Genomic DNA, 17,482 nt, shown 5'->3' on the forward strand with positions numbered 1-17,482 from the left:
GTGGCTACGGCTTACCATTCGGCAGGCTTACCTGTTGGCTAAGAAACCAGTAACTTCTTCCCTTAGGGCCCACTCAGTACCCTCGGTGGGACCTTCCTGGGCAGCTGGTCGGGGAGCTTCTGCCACCTGGTCCTCCGTTCACACCTTCATCAAATTGTACCATTTTGACACTTCGTATGCAGCCGTATGCATTCGTATTAAAACAGCCGTATGCATTCATATTCATTCGTATTAAGAATACGAATACGAACATTCGTATTCTTAGTAAATTTCCCCCATAGTATTCTGGTTATTAGTGTTTGCTGAAAGGAGATATATTAAATTGCGCAGGAGGCTGCAGTAGGGATATGAGGCCTAATTTAGACTTGGTCGCAAAGCAGATTTTTTTTCACAAACTGGCAAAACCATGCTGCACTGCAGGTGGGGCTGATGTAACATGTGCAGAGAGATAGATTTGGGTGGGTTATATTGTTTCTATGCAGGGTAATTACTGTCTGCTTTATTTTTACACTGCAATTTAGATTTCAGTTTGAACACCCCCCACCCAAATCTTAACTCTCTCTGCACATGTTACATCTGCCCCACCTGCAGTGCACTTGGTTTTGTTCGTTTGAGAAAAAAAAATCTGCTTTCGGATCAAGTCTGAATTAGGCCCCTAAATATGAAGCAAAGGAAAAACTGTGATAGTCTCGCAGTCTCCTAGGTAACAGCAATCTTGATGAATTCTTGCAGGGTTGGTTATGATTTCAGCAATCATAGCTGACCATCGGCAGCAGTTAGACTTATAGCTCATGGCTGTGAAAGGTGTGTACTTAACATATAGGGGGAAATTTACTAAAGGAAATTTGTAAAAAAAATAGGTGTATTTGTATCCAGAAATACACTTTATTTTTGAATTTTACTGTCCCAAAAATGCGGCAATTTGTATTCGTATACACATGAATACGAATACAAATTGCCGTATTTTCGGGATAGTAAATGTAAAAAATAAGTGTATTTCTGGATACAAATACACCTATTTTTTTACAAATTTCCTTTAGTAAATTTCCCCCATAGTGTATTTGTACATCTTCATTTACAATGTATAGATATTTTATACACATGTCATTGCTATATTTTAAAGTGATAATCACCCCCCCCCCCCCCCCCATACACACACACACACATGCACACTACTTCCCCGTCCATGTTATGCCAACACATAATGAACAACTCTTGCTGCCCAGCGTGATGCTGTTTGGGGTGAGGTTATAACCATAACTTATCGTCTATGCACAGAGTCTGTAGCCACGTGAGAGTTCTCTCTGCCTCCCTGGGAACGCCGCCCTGCTGAGGGTAGGAATGTGTGTTCATAAGCTGCTCTGTGCAATGCTAGTAAGAACCCAGAACTCCAACTTGTTTCCAAGGTAATGGACGTTCTCTGTAAGGGTCACAGCACAAAAACGCGCTGCCATCATTTCCTGATATCCTCATTATAGCCTATGCTGTTCCTTATGCCACCTTAGTGCACTCCAAAGTGCCCATCTATCCCCCGGCCTGATAGCTGCCACCAGGGCAGGATCAACCAAGTGGCCAATGCAGGTTAGCTCGGTAAGCTGTAAAGATCGCCGGTCTGAATGCTGGAAGTTCGTATGGGCGATCCCCGGCCTGCCCCCATGCTTGCAAAAGGGCTCAGCAACTATGCAAGTCACCGAAGCCATTTGCAAAGGGGAGCTGCATAATTGCACATGAGCAGTCTCCAAAACATAGGGGCGGGGCCAAACTCGCTAAATAGTGGGTGAACTAGAATCACACACCCCCCCCCCCCAAGTTTGCAGAAACACATGGAAAGGCTGAAACACAGCCTCCAACCTGCCAATACTGACGCACCAGCACAGTTATTGTGAATGATTGAGCGTCTGCGTACACAAATCATTTTAGGAATGATCGATCACGTGTAGTAGCAGAAATGTGCCCAACGCCGTACACACCGCCATTATATGCAGCTTTGAATCATGCTCTTAATCAGTGGTTCCCAACCTGGGGTACTAGTACCCCTGTGGGTACTCTGCAGACCAGTTGGGGGTACTTGAAAATAACATTGGTAATGGCGGAAGAAGGAAAAGTCTTTTGATGGCGGCAGAAGATTCCCATTGCCATGGAGACGAACCACGTTGTGTCACATTTGGTTCTGTCTGCAGCATCATTAGTGTCTCCTTGCGCTTTTGCCTGACCAGCAATCCACTAGGAGCTACCTACACTGCCCTCAAACATCAGCAATCATCTGCCCCATGTCAGGTGTCGAGAAAGCAGTGGCATTAATCCTACAGGCATTAATGGGAACCCCGTTGACAGTACACAGCCAGCGGCCAGACACAGTGGATTCCTGACTGCATACTACTCCTTAATATAAGGACACGCATTAGTACACGCATACTGCTCACTTCCACTACACTCGTAAGTACTGTGGACATTTCAAATTGAGATGAGGGGGTACTCATAAATGAAAAGTCTAATCAAGGGGTACGGGAGATGAAAAAGGTTGGGAACCATTGCTCTAAATGTTGTTGCATGTGGGTTGTATTTTATTTTATTTGCAATAAAAATTATTTAAGTCCCTGGCCTGGCAGTTAGTCAGCAATGTCTGGTATGAGGACACATTAATAACTATTTCATCTCAATATTTATATTTTAGCTTTATGGGGTAGGGTTAAAATACTGACCCGTGAGAAAAACACTTACCGGAAACTGTCAGGATAATGAGCGCCAGGATTTCGTATCCAACCCATTTTAATGTATTGAAGTTGTCTGAGTACAAACGTGAGGTGTTTTATGTGTCACAGGGTCCTTTGTCCCAGCAGAATATTGCTCTTTCAGAATCGCTGAACAGATCTTCACTAGAATAGGAATGGACGATGATATTGAAACAAATTCCTCAACGTTCATGAAGGAAATGAAGGAGGTATCAAAGCACCTACACAGATACTCAGTCGCATAACACACCGCACAGAGCACGGAGAGAAACACCTAGTCACCTACACAGATACTCAGCTAACACAGAGCACAGAGAGAAACACCTAGTCACCTACACAGATACTCAGCTAACGCACCGCACAGAGCACGGAGAGAAACACCTAGTCACCTACACAGATACTCAGCTAACACACCGCACAGAGCACGGAGAGAAACACCTAGTCACCTACACAGATACTCAGCTAACACACCGCACAGAGCACGGAGAGAAACACCTAGTCACCTACACAGATACTCAGCTAACACACCGCACAGAGCACGGAGAGAAACACCTAGTCACCTACACAGATACTCAGCTAACACACCGCACAGAGCACGGAGAGAAACACCTAGTCACCTACACAGATACTCAGCTAACACATCGCACAGAGCACGGAGAGAAACACCTCGTCACCTACACAGATACTCAGCTAACACACCGCACAGAGCACGGAGAGAAACACCTAGTCACCTACACAGATACTCAGCTAACACACCGCACAGAGCACGGAGAGAAACACCTAGTCACCTACACAGATACTCAGCTAACACACCGCACAGAGCACGGAGAGAAACACCTAGTCACCTACACAGATACTCAGCTAACGCACCGCACAGAGCACGAAGAGAAACACCTAGTCACCTACACAGATACTCAGCTAACGCACCGCACAGAGCACGAAGAGAAACACCTAGTCACCTACACAGATACTCAGCTAACACACCGCACAGAGCACGGAGAGAAACACCTAGTCACCTACACAGATACTCAGCTAACACACCGCACAGAGCACGGAGAGAAACACCTAGTCACCTACACAGATACTCAGCTAACACACCGCACAGAGCACGGAGAGAAACACCTAGTCACCTACACAGATACTCAGCTAACACACCGCACAGAGCACAGAGAGAAACACCTAGTCACCTACACAGATACTCAGCTAACACATCGCACAGAGCACGGAGAGAAACACCTAGTCACCTACACAGATACTCAGCTAACACACCGCACAGAGCACGGAGAGAAACACCTAGTCACCTACACAGATACTCAGCTAACACACCGCACAGAGCACGGAGAGAAACACCTAGTCACCTACACAGATACTCAGCTAACACACCGCACAGAGCACGGAGAGAAACACCTAGTCACCTACACAGATACTCAGCTAACGCACCGCACAGAGCACGGAGAGAAACACCTAGTCACCTACACAGATACTCAGCTAACACATCGCACAGAGCACGGAGAGAAACACCTAGTCACCTACACAGATACTCAGCTAACACACCGCACAGAGCACGGAGAGAAACACCTAGTCACCTACACAGATACTCAGCTAACGCACCGCACAGAGCACGGAGAGAAACACCTAGTCACCTACACAGATACTCAGCTAACACATCGCACAGAGCACGGAGAGAAACACCTAGTCACCTACACAGATACTCAGCTAACACACCGCACAGAGCACGGAGAGAAACACCTAGTCACCTACACAGATACTCAGCTAACACACCGCACAGAGCACGGAGAGAAACACCTAGTCACCTACACAGATACTCAGCTAACACACCGCACAGAGCACGGAGAGAAACACCTAATTACCTACACAGATACTCAGCTAACACACCGCACAGAGCACGGAGAGAAACACCTAGTCACCTACACAGATACTCAGCTAACGCACCGCACAGAGCACGGAGAGAAACACCTAGTCACCTACACAGATACTCAGCTAACACACCGCACAGAGCACGGAGAGAAACACCTAGTCACCTACACAGATACTCAGCTAACACACCGCACAGAGCACGGAGAGAAACACCTAGTCACCTACACAGATACTCAGCTAACACACCGCACAGAGCACGGAGAGAAACACCTAGTCACCTACACAGATACTCAGCTAACGCACCGCACAGAGCACGGAGAGAAACACCTAGTCTCCTACACAGATACTCAGCTAACACACCGCACAGAGCACGGAGAGAAACACCTAGTCACCTACACAGATACTCAGCTAACACACCGCACAGAGCACAGAGATAAACACCTAGTCATCTACACAGATACTCAGCTAACACACCGCACAGAGCACAGAGATAAACACCTAGTCACCTACACAGATACTCAGCTAACACACCGCACAGAGCACGGAGACTAACACCTAGTCACCTACACAGATACTCAGCTAACGCACCGCACAGAGCACAGAGAGAAACACCTAGTCACCTACACAGATACTCAGGTAACGCACCGCACAGAGCACGGAGAGAAACACCTAGTCACCTACACAGATACTCAGCTAACACACCGCACAGAGCACGGAGAGAAACACCTAGTCACCTACACAGATACTCAGCTAACGCACCGCACAGAGCACGGAGAGAAACACCTAGTCACCTACACAGATACTCAGCTAACACATCGCACAGAGCACGGAGAGAAACACCTAGTCACCTACACAGATACTCAGCTAACGCACCGCACAGAGCACGGAGAGAAACACCTAGTCACCTACACAGATACTCAGCTAACACACCGCACAGAGCACGGAGAGAAACACCTAGTCACCTACACAGATACTCAGCTAACACAGAGCACAGAGAGAAACACCTAGTCACCTACACAGATACTCAGCTAACACACCGCACAGAGCACGGAGAGAAACACCTAGTCACCTACACAGATACTCAGCTAACACACCGCACAGAGCACGGAGAGAAACCCCTAGTCACCTACACAGATACTCAGCTAACACATCGCACAGAGCACGGAGAGAAACACCTAGTCACCTACACAGATACTCAGCTAACGCACCGCACAGAGCACGGAGAGAAACACCTAGTCACCTACACAGATACTCAGCTAACACACCGCACAGAGCACAGAGAGAACCACCTAGTCACCTACACAGATACTCAGCTAACACACCGCACAGAGCACGGAGAGAAACACCTAGTCACCTACACAGATACTCAGCTAACGCACCGCACAGAGCACGGAGAGAAACACCTAGTCACCTACACAGATACTCAGCTAACACACCGCACAGAGCACGGAGAGAAACACCTAGTCACCTACACAGATACTCAGCTAACACACCGCACAGAGCACGGAGAGAAACACCTAGTCACCTACACAGATACTCAGCTAACACACCGCACAGAGCACAGAGAGAACCACCTAGTCACCTACACAGATACTCAGCTAACACACCGCACAGAGCACGGAGAGAAACACCTAGTCACCTACACAGATACTCAGCTAACACACCGCACAGAGCACGGAGAGAAACACCTAGTCACCTACACAGATACTCAGCTAACGCACCGCACAGAGCACGGAGAGAAACACCTAGTCACCTACACAGATACTCAGCTAACACACCGCACAGAGCACAGAGAGAACCACCTAGTCACCTACACAGATACTCAGCTAACACACCGCACAGAGCACGGAGAGAAACACCTAGTCACCTACACAGATACTCAGCTAACGCACCGCACAGAGCACGGAGAGAAACACCTAGTCACCTACACAGATACTCAGCTAACACACCGCACAGAGCACGGAGAGAAACACCTAGTCACCTACACAGATACTCAGCTAACACACCGCACAGAGCACGGAGAGAAACACCTAGTCACCTACACAGATACTCAGCTAACACACCGCACAGAGCACAGAGAGAACCACCTAGTCACCTACACAGATACTCAGCTAACACACCGCACAGAGCACGGAGAGAAACACCTAGTCACCTACACAGATACTCAGCTAACGCACCGCACAGAGCACGGAGAGAAACACCTAGTCACCTACACAGATACTCAGCTAACACACCGCACAGAGCACGGAGAGAAACACCTAGTCACCTACACAGATACTCAGCTAATGCACCGCACAGAGCACGGAGAGAAACACCTAGTCACCTACACAGATACTCAGCTAACACACCGCACAGAGCACGGAGAGAAACACCTAATCACCTACACAGATACTCAGCTAACACACCACACAGAGCACGGAGAGAAACACCTAGTCACCTACACAGATACTCAGCTAACGCACCGCACAGAGCACGGAGAGAAACACCTAGTCACCTACACAGATACTCAGCTAACACACCGCACAGAGCACGGAGAGAAACACCTAGTCACCTACACAGATACTCAGCTAACACACCGCACAGAGCACGGAGAGAAACACCTAGTCACCTACACAGATACTCAGCTAACACACCGCACAGAGCACAGAGAGAACCACCTAGTCACCTACACAGATACTCAGCTAACACACCGCACAGAGCACGGAGAGAAACACCTAGTCACCTACACAGATACTCAGCTAACGCACCGCACAGAGCACGGAGAGAAACACCTAGTCACCTACACAGATACTCAGCTAACACACCGCACAGAGCACGGAGAGAAACACCTAGTCACCTACACAGATACTCAGCTAATGCACCGCACAGAGCACGGAGAGAAACACCTAGTCACCTACACAGATACTCAGCTAACACACCGCACAGAGCACGGAGAGAAACACCTAGTCACCTACACAGATACTCAGCTAACGCACTGCACAGAGCACGGAGAGAAACACCTAGTCACCTACACAGATACTCAGCTAACACACCGCACAGAGCACGGAGAGAAACACCTAGTCACCTACACAGATACTCAGCTAACACACCGTACAGAGCATGGAGAGAAACACCTAGTCACCTACACAGATACTCAGCTAACACACCCCACAGAGCACAGAGAGAAACACCTAGTCACCTACACAGATACTCAGCTAACGCACCGCACAGAGCACGGAGAGAAACACCTAGTCACCTACACAGATACTCAGCTAACGCACCGCACAGAGCACGGAGAGAAACACCTAGTCACCTACACAGATACTCAGCTAACGCACTGCACAGAGCACGGAGAGAAACACCTAGTCACCTACACAGATACTCAGCTAACACACCGCACAGAGCATGGAGAGAAACACCTAGTCACCTACACAGATACTCAGCTATCACACCGCACAGAGCACGGAGAGAAACCACTAGTCACCTACACAGATACTCAGGTAACGCACCGCACAGAGCACGGAGAGAAACACCTAGTCACCTACACAGATACTCAGCTAACACACCGCACAGAGCATGGAGAGAAACACCTAGTCACCTACACAGATACTCAGCTAACGCACCGCACAGAGCACGGAGAGAAACACCTAGTCACCTACACAGATACTCAGCTAACACACCGTACAGAGCATGGAGAGAAACACCTAGTCACCTACACAGATACTCAGCTAACACACCCCACAGAGCACAGAGAGAAACACCTAGTCACCTACACAGATACTCAGCTAACGCACCGCACAGAGCACGGAGAGAAACACCTAGTCACCTACACAGATACTCAGCTAACGCACCGCACAGAGCACGGAGAGAAACACCTAGTCACCTACACAGATACTCAGCTAACGCACTGCACAGAGCACGGAGAGAAACACCTAGTCACCTACACAGATACTCAGCTAACACACCGCACAGAGCATGGAGAGAAACACCTAGTCACCTACACAGATACTCAGCTATCACACCGCACAGAGCACGGAGAGAAACCACTAGTCACCTACACAGATACTCAGGTAACGCACCGCACAGAGCACGGAGAGAAACACCTAGTCACCTACACAGATACTCAGCTAACACACCGCACAGAGCATGGAGAGAAACACCTAGTCACCTACACAGATACTCAGCTAACACACCGCACAGAGCACGGAGAGAAACACCTAGTCACCTACACAGATACTCAGCTAACACACCGCACAGAGCACGGAGAGAAACACCTAGTCACTGACACAGATACTCAGCTAACGCACCGCACAGAGCACGGAGAGAAACCCCTAGTCACCTACACAGATACTCAGCTATCACACCGCACAGAGCACGGAGAGAAACCACTAGTCACCTACACAGATACTCAGCTAACACACCGCACAGAGCACGGAGAGAAACACCTAGTCACCTACACAGATACTCAGGTAACGCACCGCACAGAGCACGGAGAGAAACACCTAGTCACCTACACAGATACTCAGCTAACACACCGCACAGAGCATGGAGAGAAACACCTAGTCACCTACACAGATACTCAGCTAACACACCGCACAGAGCACGGAGAGAAACCACTAGTCACCTACACAGATACTCAGCTAACACACCGCACAGAGCACGGAGAGAAACACCTAGTCATCTACACAGATACTCAGCTAACACACCGCACAGAGCACGGAGAGAAACACCTAGTCACCTACACAGATACTCAGCTAACTCACCGCACAGAGCACGGAGAGAAACACCTAGTCACCTACTCAAATACTCAGCTAACACACCGCACAGAGCACGGAGAGAAACACCTAGTCACCTACACAGATACTCAGCTAACGCACCGCACAGAGCACGGAGAGAAACACCTAGTCACCTACACAGATACTCAGCTATCACACCGCACAGAGCACGGAGAGAAACCACTAGTCACCTACACAGATACTCAGCTAACACACCGCACAGAGCACGGAGAGAAACACCTAGTCACCTACACAGATACTCAGGTAACGCACCGCACAGAGCACGGAGAGAAACACCTAGTCACCTACACAGATACTCAGCTAACACACCGCACAGAGCATGGAGAGAAACACCTAGTCACCTACACAGATACTCAGCTAACACACCGCACAGAGCACGGAGAGAAACCACTAGTCACCTACACAGATACTCAGCTAACACACCGCACAGAGCACGGAGAGAAACACCTAGTCATCTACACAGATACTCAGCTAACACACCGCACAGAGCACGGAGAGAAACACCTAGTCACCTACACAGATACTCAGCTAACACACCGCACAGAGCACGGAGAGAAACACCTAGTCACCTACACAGATACTCAGCTAACGCACCGCACAGAGCACGGAGAGAAACATCTAGTCACCTACACAGATACTCAGCTAACACACCGCACAGAGCACGGAGAGAAACACCTCGTCACCTACACAGATACTCAGCTAACACACCGCACAGAGCACGGAGAGAAACACCTAGTCACCTACACAGATACTCAGCTAACGCACCGCACAGAGCACGGAGAGAAACATCTAGTCACCTACACAGATACTCAGCTAACACACCGCACAGAGCACGGAGAGAAACACCTAGTCACTGACACAGATACTCAGCTAACGCACCGCACAGAGCACGGAGAGAAACCCCTAGTCACCTACACAGATACTCAGCTATCACACCGCACAGAGCACGGAGAGAAACCACTAGTCACCTACACAGATACTCAGCTAACACACCGCACAGAGCTCGGAGAGAAACACCTAGTCACCTACACAGATACTCAGGTAACGCACCGCACAGAGCACGGAGAGAAACACCTAGTCACCTACACAGATACTCAGCTAACACACCGCACAGAGCATGGAGAGAAACACCTAGTCACCTACACAGATACTCAGCTAACACACCGCACAGAGCACGGAGAGAAACCACTAGTCACCTACACAGATACTCAGCTAACACACCGCACGGAGAGAAACACCTAGTCATCTACACAGATACTCAGCTAACACACCGCACAGAGCACGGAGAGAAACACCTAGTCACCTACACAGATACTCAGCTAACTCACCGCACAGAGCACGGAGAGAAACACCTAGTCACCTACTCAAATACTCAGCTAACACACCGCACAGAGCACGGAGAGAAACACCTAGTCACCTACACAGATACTCAGCTAACGCACCGCACAGAGCACGGAGAGAAACACCTAGTCACCTACACAGATACTCAGCTATCACACCGCACAGAGCACGGAGAGAAACCACTAGTCACCTACACAGATACTCAGCTAACACACCGCACAGAGCACGGAGAGAAACACCTAGTCACCTACACAGATACTCAGGTAACGCACCGCACAGAGCACGGAGAGAAACACCTAGTCACCTACACAGATACTCAGCTAACACACCGCACAGAGCATGGAGAGAAACACCTAGTCACCTACACAGATACTCAGCTAACACACCGCACAGAGCACGGAGAGAAACCACTAGTCACCTACACAGATACTCAGCTAACACACCGCACAGAGCACGGAGAGAAACACCTAGTCATCTACACAGATACTCAGCTAACACACCGCACAGAGCACGGAGAGAAACACCTAGTCACCTACACAGATACTCAGCTAACACACCGCACAGAGCACGGAGAGAAACACCTAGTCACCTACACAGATACTCAGCTAACGCACCGCACAGAGCACGGAGAGAAACATCTAGTCACCTACACAGATACTCAGCTAACACACCGCACAGAGCACGGAGAGAAACACCTCGTCACCTACACAGATACTCAGCTAACACACCGCACAGAGCACGGAGAGAAACACCTAGTCACCTACACAGATACTCAGCTAACGCACCGCACAGAGCACGGAGAGAAACATCTAGTCACGTACACAGATACTCAGCTAACACACCGCACAGAGCACGGAGAGAAACACCTCGTCACCTACACAGATACTCAGCTAACACACCGCACAGAGCACGGAGAGAAACACCTAGTCACCTACACAGATACTCAGCTAACGCACCGCACAGAGCACGGAGAGAAACACCTAGTCACCTACACAGATACTCAGCTAACACACCGCACAGAGCACGGAGAGAAACACCTAGTCACCTACACAGATACTCAGCTAACGCACCGCACAGAGCACGGATAGAAACACCTAGTCATATACAAAGATACTCAGCTAACACACCGCACAGAGCACGGAGAGAAACACCTAGTCACCTACACAGATACTCAGCTAACACACAGCACAGAGCACGGAGAGAAACATCTAGTCACCTACACAGATACTCAGCTAACGCACCGCACAGAGCACGGAGAGAAACACCTAGTCACCTACACAGATACTCAGCTAACACACCGCAGAGAGCACGGAGAGAAACACCTAGTCACCTACACAGATACTCAGCTAACGCACCGCACAGAGCACGGAGAGAAACACCTAGTCACCTACACAGATACACAGCTAACGCACCGCACAGAGCACGGAGAGAAACACCTAGTCACCTACACAGATACTCAGCTAACGCACCGCACAGAGCACGGAGAGAAACACCTAGTCACCTACACAGATACTCAGCTAACACACCACGCAGAGCACCGAGAGAAACACCTAGTCACCTACACAGATACTCAGCTAACACACCGCACAGAGCACGGAGAGAAACACCTAGTCACCTACACAGATACTCAGCTAACGCACCGCACAGAGCACGGAGAGAAACATCTAGTCACCTACACAGATACTCAGCTAACACACCGCACAGAGCACGGAGAGAAACACCTAGTCACTGACACAGATACTCAGCTAACGCACCGCACAGAGCACGGAGAGAAACCCCTAGTCACCTACACAGATACTCAGCTAACGCACCGCACAGAGCACGGAGAGAAACCCCTAGTCACCTACACAGATACTCAGCTAACACACCGCACAGAGCTCGGAGAGAAACACCTAGTCACCTACACAGATACTCAGGTAACGCACCGCACAGAGCACGGAGAGAAACACCTAGTCACCTACACAGATACTCAGCTAACACACCGCACAGAGCATGGAGAGAAACACCTAGTCACCTACACAGATACTCAGCTAACACACCGCACAGAGCACGGAGAGAAACCACTAGTCACCTACACAGATACTCAGCTAACACACCGCACGGAGAGAAACACCTAGTCATCTACACAGATACTCAGCTAACACACCGCACAGAGCACGGAGAGAAACACCTAGTCACCTACACAGATACTCAGCTAACTCACCGCACAGAGCACGGAGAGAAACACCTAGTCACCTACTCAAATACTCAGCTAACACACCGCACAGAGCACGGAGAGAAACACCTAGTCACCTACACAGATACTCAGCTAACGCACCGCACAGAGCACGGAGAGAAACACCTAGTCACCTACACAGATACTCAGCTATCACACCGCACAGAGCACGGAGAGAAACCACTAGTCACCTACACAGATACTCAGCTAACACACCGCACAGAGCACGGAGAGAAACACCTAGTCACCTACACAGATACTCAGGTAACGCACCGCACAGAGCACGGAGAGAAACACCTAGTCACCTACACAGATACTCAGCTAACACACCGCACAGAGCATGGAGAGAAACACCTAGTCACCTACACAGATACTCAGCTAACACACCGCACAGAGCACGGAGAGAAACCACTAGTCACCTACACAGATACTCAGCTAACACACCGCACAGAGCACGGAGAGAAACACCTAGTCATCTACACAGATACTCAGCTAACACACCGCACAGAGCACGGAGAGAAACACCTAGTCACCTACACAGATACTCAGCTAACACACCGCACAGAGCACGGAGAGAAACACCTAGTCACCTACACAGATACTCAGCTAACGCACCGCACAGAGCACGGAGAGAAACATCTAGTCACCTACACAGATACTCAGCTAACACACCGCACAGAGCACGGAGAGAAACACCTCGTCACCTACACAGATACTCAGCTAACACACCGCACAGAGCACGGAGAGAAACACCTAGTCACCTACACAGATACTCAGCTAACGCACCGCACAGAGCACGGAGAGAAACATCTAGTCACGTACACAGATACTCAGCTAACACACCGCACAGAGCACGGAGAGAAACACCTCGTCACCTACACAGATACTCAGCTAACACACCGCACAGAGCACGGAGAGAAACACCTAGTCACCTACACAGATACTCAGCTAACGCACCGCACAGAGCACGGAGAGAAACACCTAGTCACCTACACAGATACTCAGCTAACGCACCGCACAGAGCACGGAGAGAAACACCTAGTCACCTACACAGATACTCAGCTAACACACCGCACAGAGCACGGAGAGAAACACCTAGTCACCTACAGAGATACTCAGCTAACACACCGCACAGAGCACGGAGAGAAACACCTAGTCACCTACAGAGATACTCAGGTAACGCACCGCACAGAGCACGGAGAGAAACACCTAGTCACCTACACAGATACTCAGCTAACACACCGCACAGAGCACGGAGAGAAACACCAAGTCACCTACACAGATACTCAGCTAACACACCGCACAGAGCAGAGAGAGAAACACCTAGTCACCTACACAGATACTCAGCTAACGCACCGCACAGAGCACGGAGAGAAACACCTAGTCACCTACACAGATACTCAGCTAACACACCGCACAGAGCACGGAGAGAAACACCTAGTCACCTACACAGATACTCAGCTAACACACCGCACAGAGCACGGAGAAAAACACCTAGTCACCTACACAGATACTCAGCTAACGCACTGCACAGAGCACGGAGAGAAACACCTTGTCACCTACACAGATACTCAGCTAACACACCGCACAGAGCACGGAGAGAAACACCTAGTCACCTACACAGATACTCAGCTAACGCACCGCACAGAGCACGGATAGAAACACCTAGTCATATACAAAGATACTCAGCTAACACACCGCACAGAGCACGGAGAGAAACACCTAGTCACCTACACAGATACTCAGCTAACACACAGCACAGAGCACGGAGAGAAACATCTAGTCACCTACACAGATACTCAGCTAACGCACCGCACAGAGCACGGAGAGAAACACCTAGTCACCTACACAGATACTCAGCTAACACACCGCAGAGAGCACGGAGAGAAACACCTAGTCACCTACACAGATACTCAGCTAACGCACCGCACAGAGCACGGAGAGAAACACCTAGTCACCTACACAGATACACAGCTAACGCACCGCACAGAGCACGGAGAGAAACACCTAGTCACCTACACAGATACTCAGCTAACGCACCGCACAGAGCACGGAGAGAAACACCTAGTCACCTACACAGATACTCAGCTAACACACCACGCAGAGCACCGAGAGAAACACCTAGTCACCTACACAGATACTCAGCTAACACAGAGCACAGAGAGAAACACCTAGTCACCTACACAGATACTCAGCTAACACACCGCACAGAGCACGGAGAGAAACACCTAGTCACCTACACAGATACTCAGCTAACACACCTCACAGAGCACGGAGAGAAACACCTAGTCACCTACACAGATACTCAGCTATCACACCGCACAGAGCACGGAGAGAAACACCTAGTCACCTACACAGATACTCAGCTAACACCCCGCACAGAGCACAAAACACCTAGTCACCTACACAGATACTTAGCTAACACACCGCACAGAGAGAAACACCTAGTCACCTACACAGATACTCAGCTAACGCACCGCACAGAGAGAAACACCTAGTCACCTACACAGATACTCAGCTAACACACCACACAGAGCACGGAGAGAAACACCTAGTCACCTACACAGATACTCAGCTAACACACCGCACAGAGCACGGAGAGAAACACCTAGTCACCTACACAGATACTCAGATAACACACCGCACAGAGCACAGAGAGAAACACCTAGTCACCTACACAGATACTCAGCTAGCACAGAGCACGGAGAGAAACACCTAGTCACCTACACAGATACTCAGCTAACGCACCGCACAGAGAGAAACACCTAGTCACCTACACAGATACTCAGCTAACACACCGCACAGAGAGAAACACCTAGTCACCTACACAGATACTCAGCTAACACACCGCACAGAGCACGGAGAGAAACACCTAGTCACCTACACAGATACTCAGCTAACACAGAGCACGGAGAGAAACACCTAGTCACCTACACAGATACTCAGCTAACACACCGCACGGAGAGAAACACCTAGTCACCTACACAGATACTCAGCTAACACACCGCACAGAGCACGGAGAGAAACACCTAGTCACCTACACAGATACTCAGCTAACACACTGCACAGAGCACGGAGAGAAACACCTTGCTTTCAATACCTGCTCCCTTTTCCAACCTACAGGTTCTCTCATTGTGTTTTGCAGGGGTTTTCAACTCCATCACCAAGTCCCTTATTCAGGTCACAGCTTCTGGAATTCTTTAATCGTTCACTGTGGAAACAAAAATCATGAAAACATGAACCGTTAGAAGCATATGAGGACCGGAGTTGAGAAACACTGCTATAGTGTTGTCTTTTTGTTGGTCTTCTATTACAGAGTTTTTTGGCTTAAAAAAGTTATTCCCCCCCCCCCCCCACACACACACACACACAAACAGGAAATCCTACCACCCTATTGGCCTTTTGGAATTGTTATATAGGGTCTTGTCTGAGAAATGAAGTGGTTCTGTCACAAGCTTGGTAGATGGTGGTTAGAATGGGAGAGAAGTATGTATGGGGTGATTGACCAGAGGGCGGACAGATGCATCAGGGGGTTTATCAGGTCATACCATGATTGATTACCCAGGTACTGGCTTACTGTTCCTGTTCACCCACAATAACACAATAAAAACGTATTTATTCCCTAACAAAATGGCCACCACGGATAGAACAATACCCAGCACCATCTTGGTACTGTGTAGAGTGAAGTAGTGGGAGACGGACGTTGCCCTCTTAGCTTCAAGAGACCGGCCTGTTCTACCTACATTACCGCTGTTCCTGCACCTCTACCTGCCTGTATGGTACAGTCATCTTCTGGGGGCGCTTATGGCCCTTAGCTCCGCTATGTGCATAACCGGTGTACAAGTACCGCAGCGAATGCGGCTGTACAATGTGCTGTCCCCCATAAATCCACCTACTGGATAAGCAACTGGACTTTTCTAGAGTCAGGACAATTGCACTGCTCCCAAACCAACGCATTGTACACAAATACAATGGGCCTTATTCTGGTTCACTCTGACAAAATCCTTCTTAGATGGACAAAACCATGTGCACTGCAGGTGCAGCTGATTAGTTATGTGTGACATGATGTTTCTCTTATAGATAACGTATATAATCCAGAACGCGAATGATAAGTCACTGATCATTATTGATGAATTGGGAAGAGGAACCAGCACAGAGGAAGGCATTGGAATCTGCTACGCTGTCTGTGAGCACCTTCTAGGTGTAAAGGTATTATGTTTCCCCGTCTATAATGTAGTAGTAGGCCATAGTACATATCTTATTACAGGTATATCTGTATAATGCATTTATTGTTTGGCACTAGCTGGTGATTAGTCTCCAAGTTACTGTAAGTTATACATTACTGAATATGGCCCTTGGATCCATTAATCACACCTGCCTACATTGGGTGTTTTCCCACTGGGAGCACAAGGGAGGAAGCAGCCGTGTTCCTAGTCGGAGGCCGTGGAGGAGGCGGTCTGGGGGCGTGGTGATGAAATCACTTCATTGCAGCTTCACCCCCCACGTTACAATGCCCATATTACTGTCACTGTAACGAGGTG

The 17,482-nt window shown here is 49.1% G+C and overlaps 1 protein-coding gene across 1 annotated transcript in view; it reads left to right on the forward strand.

Annotated features, from left to right (window-relative positions):
• MSH4 (mutS homolog 4) overlaps positions 1–17,482 on the forward strand; it is a 93,914-nt gene that overhangs the window by 73,422 nt on the left and 3,010 nt on the right. Inside the window, 2 exon segments of the mRNA XM_083158254.1 lie at positions 2,823–2,941; positions 17,022–17,150. Coding sequence (XP_083014380.1) covers positions 2,823–2,941; positions 17,022–17,150 — 248 coding nt within the window.

Source organism: Crinia signifera, chromosome 8 (assembly GCF_055691185.1).
Source record: "Crinia signifera chromosome 8, ASM5569118v1, whole genome shotgun sequence".
Classification (NCBI taxonomy): Eukaryota; Metazoa; Chordata; class Amphibia; order Anura; family Myobatrachidae; genus Crinia; species Crinia signifera.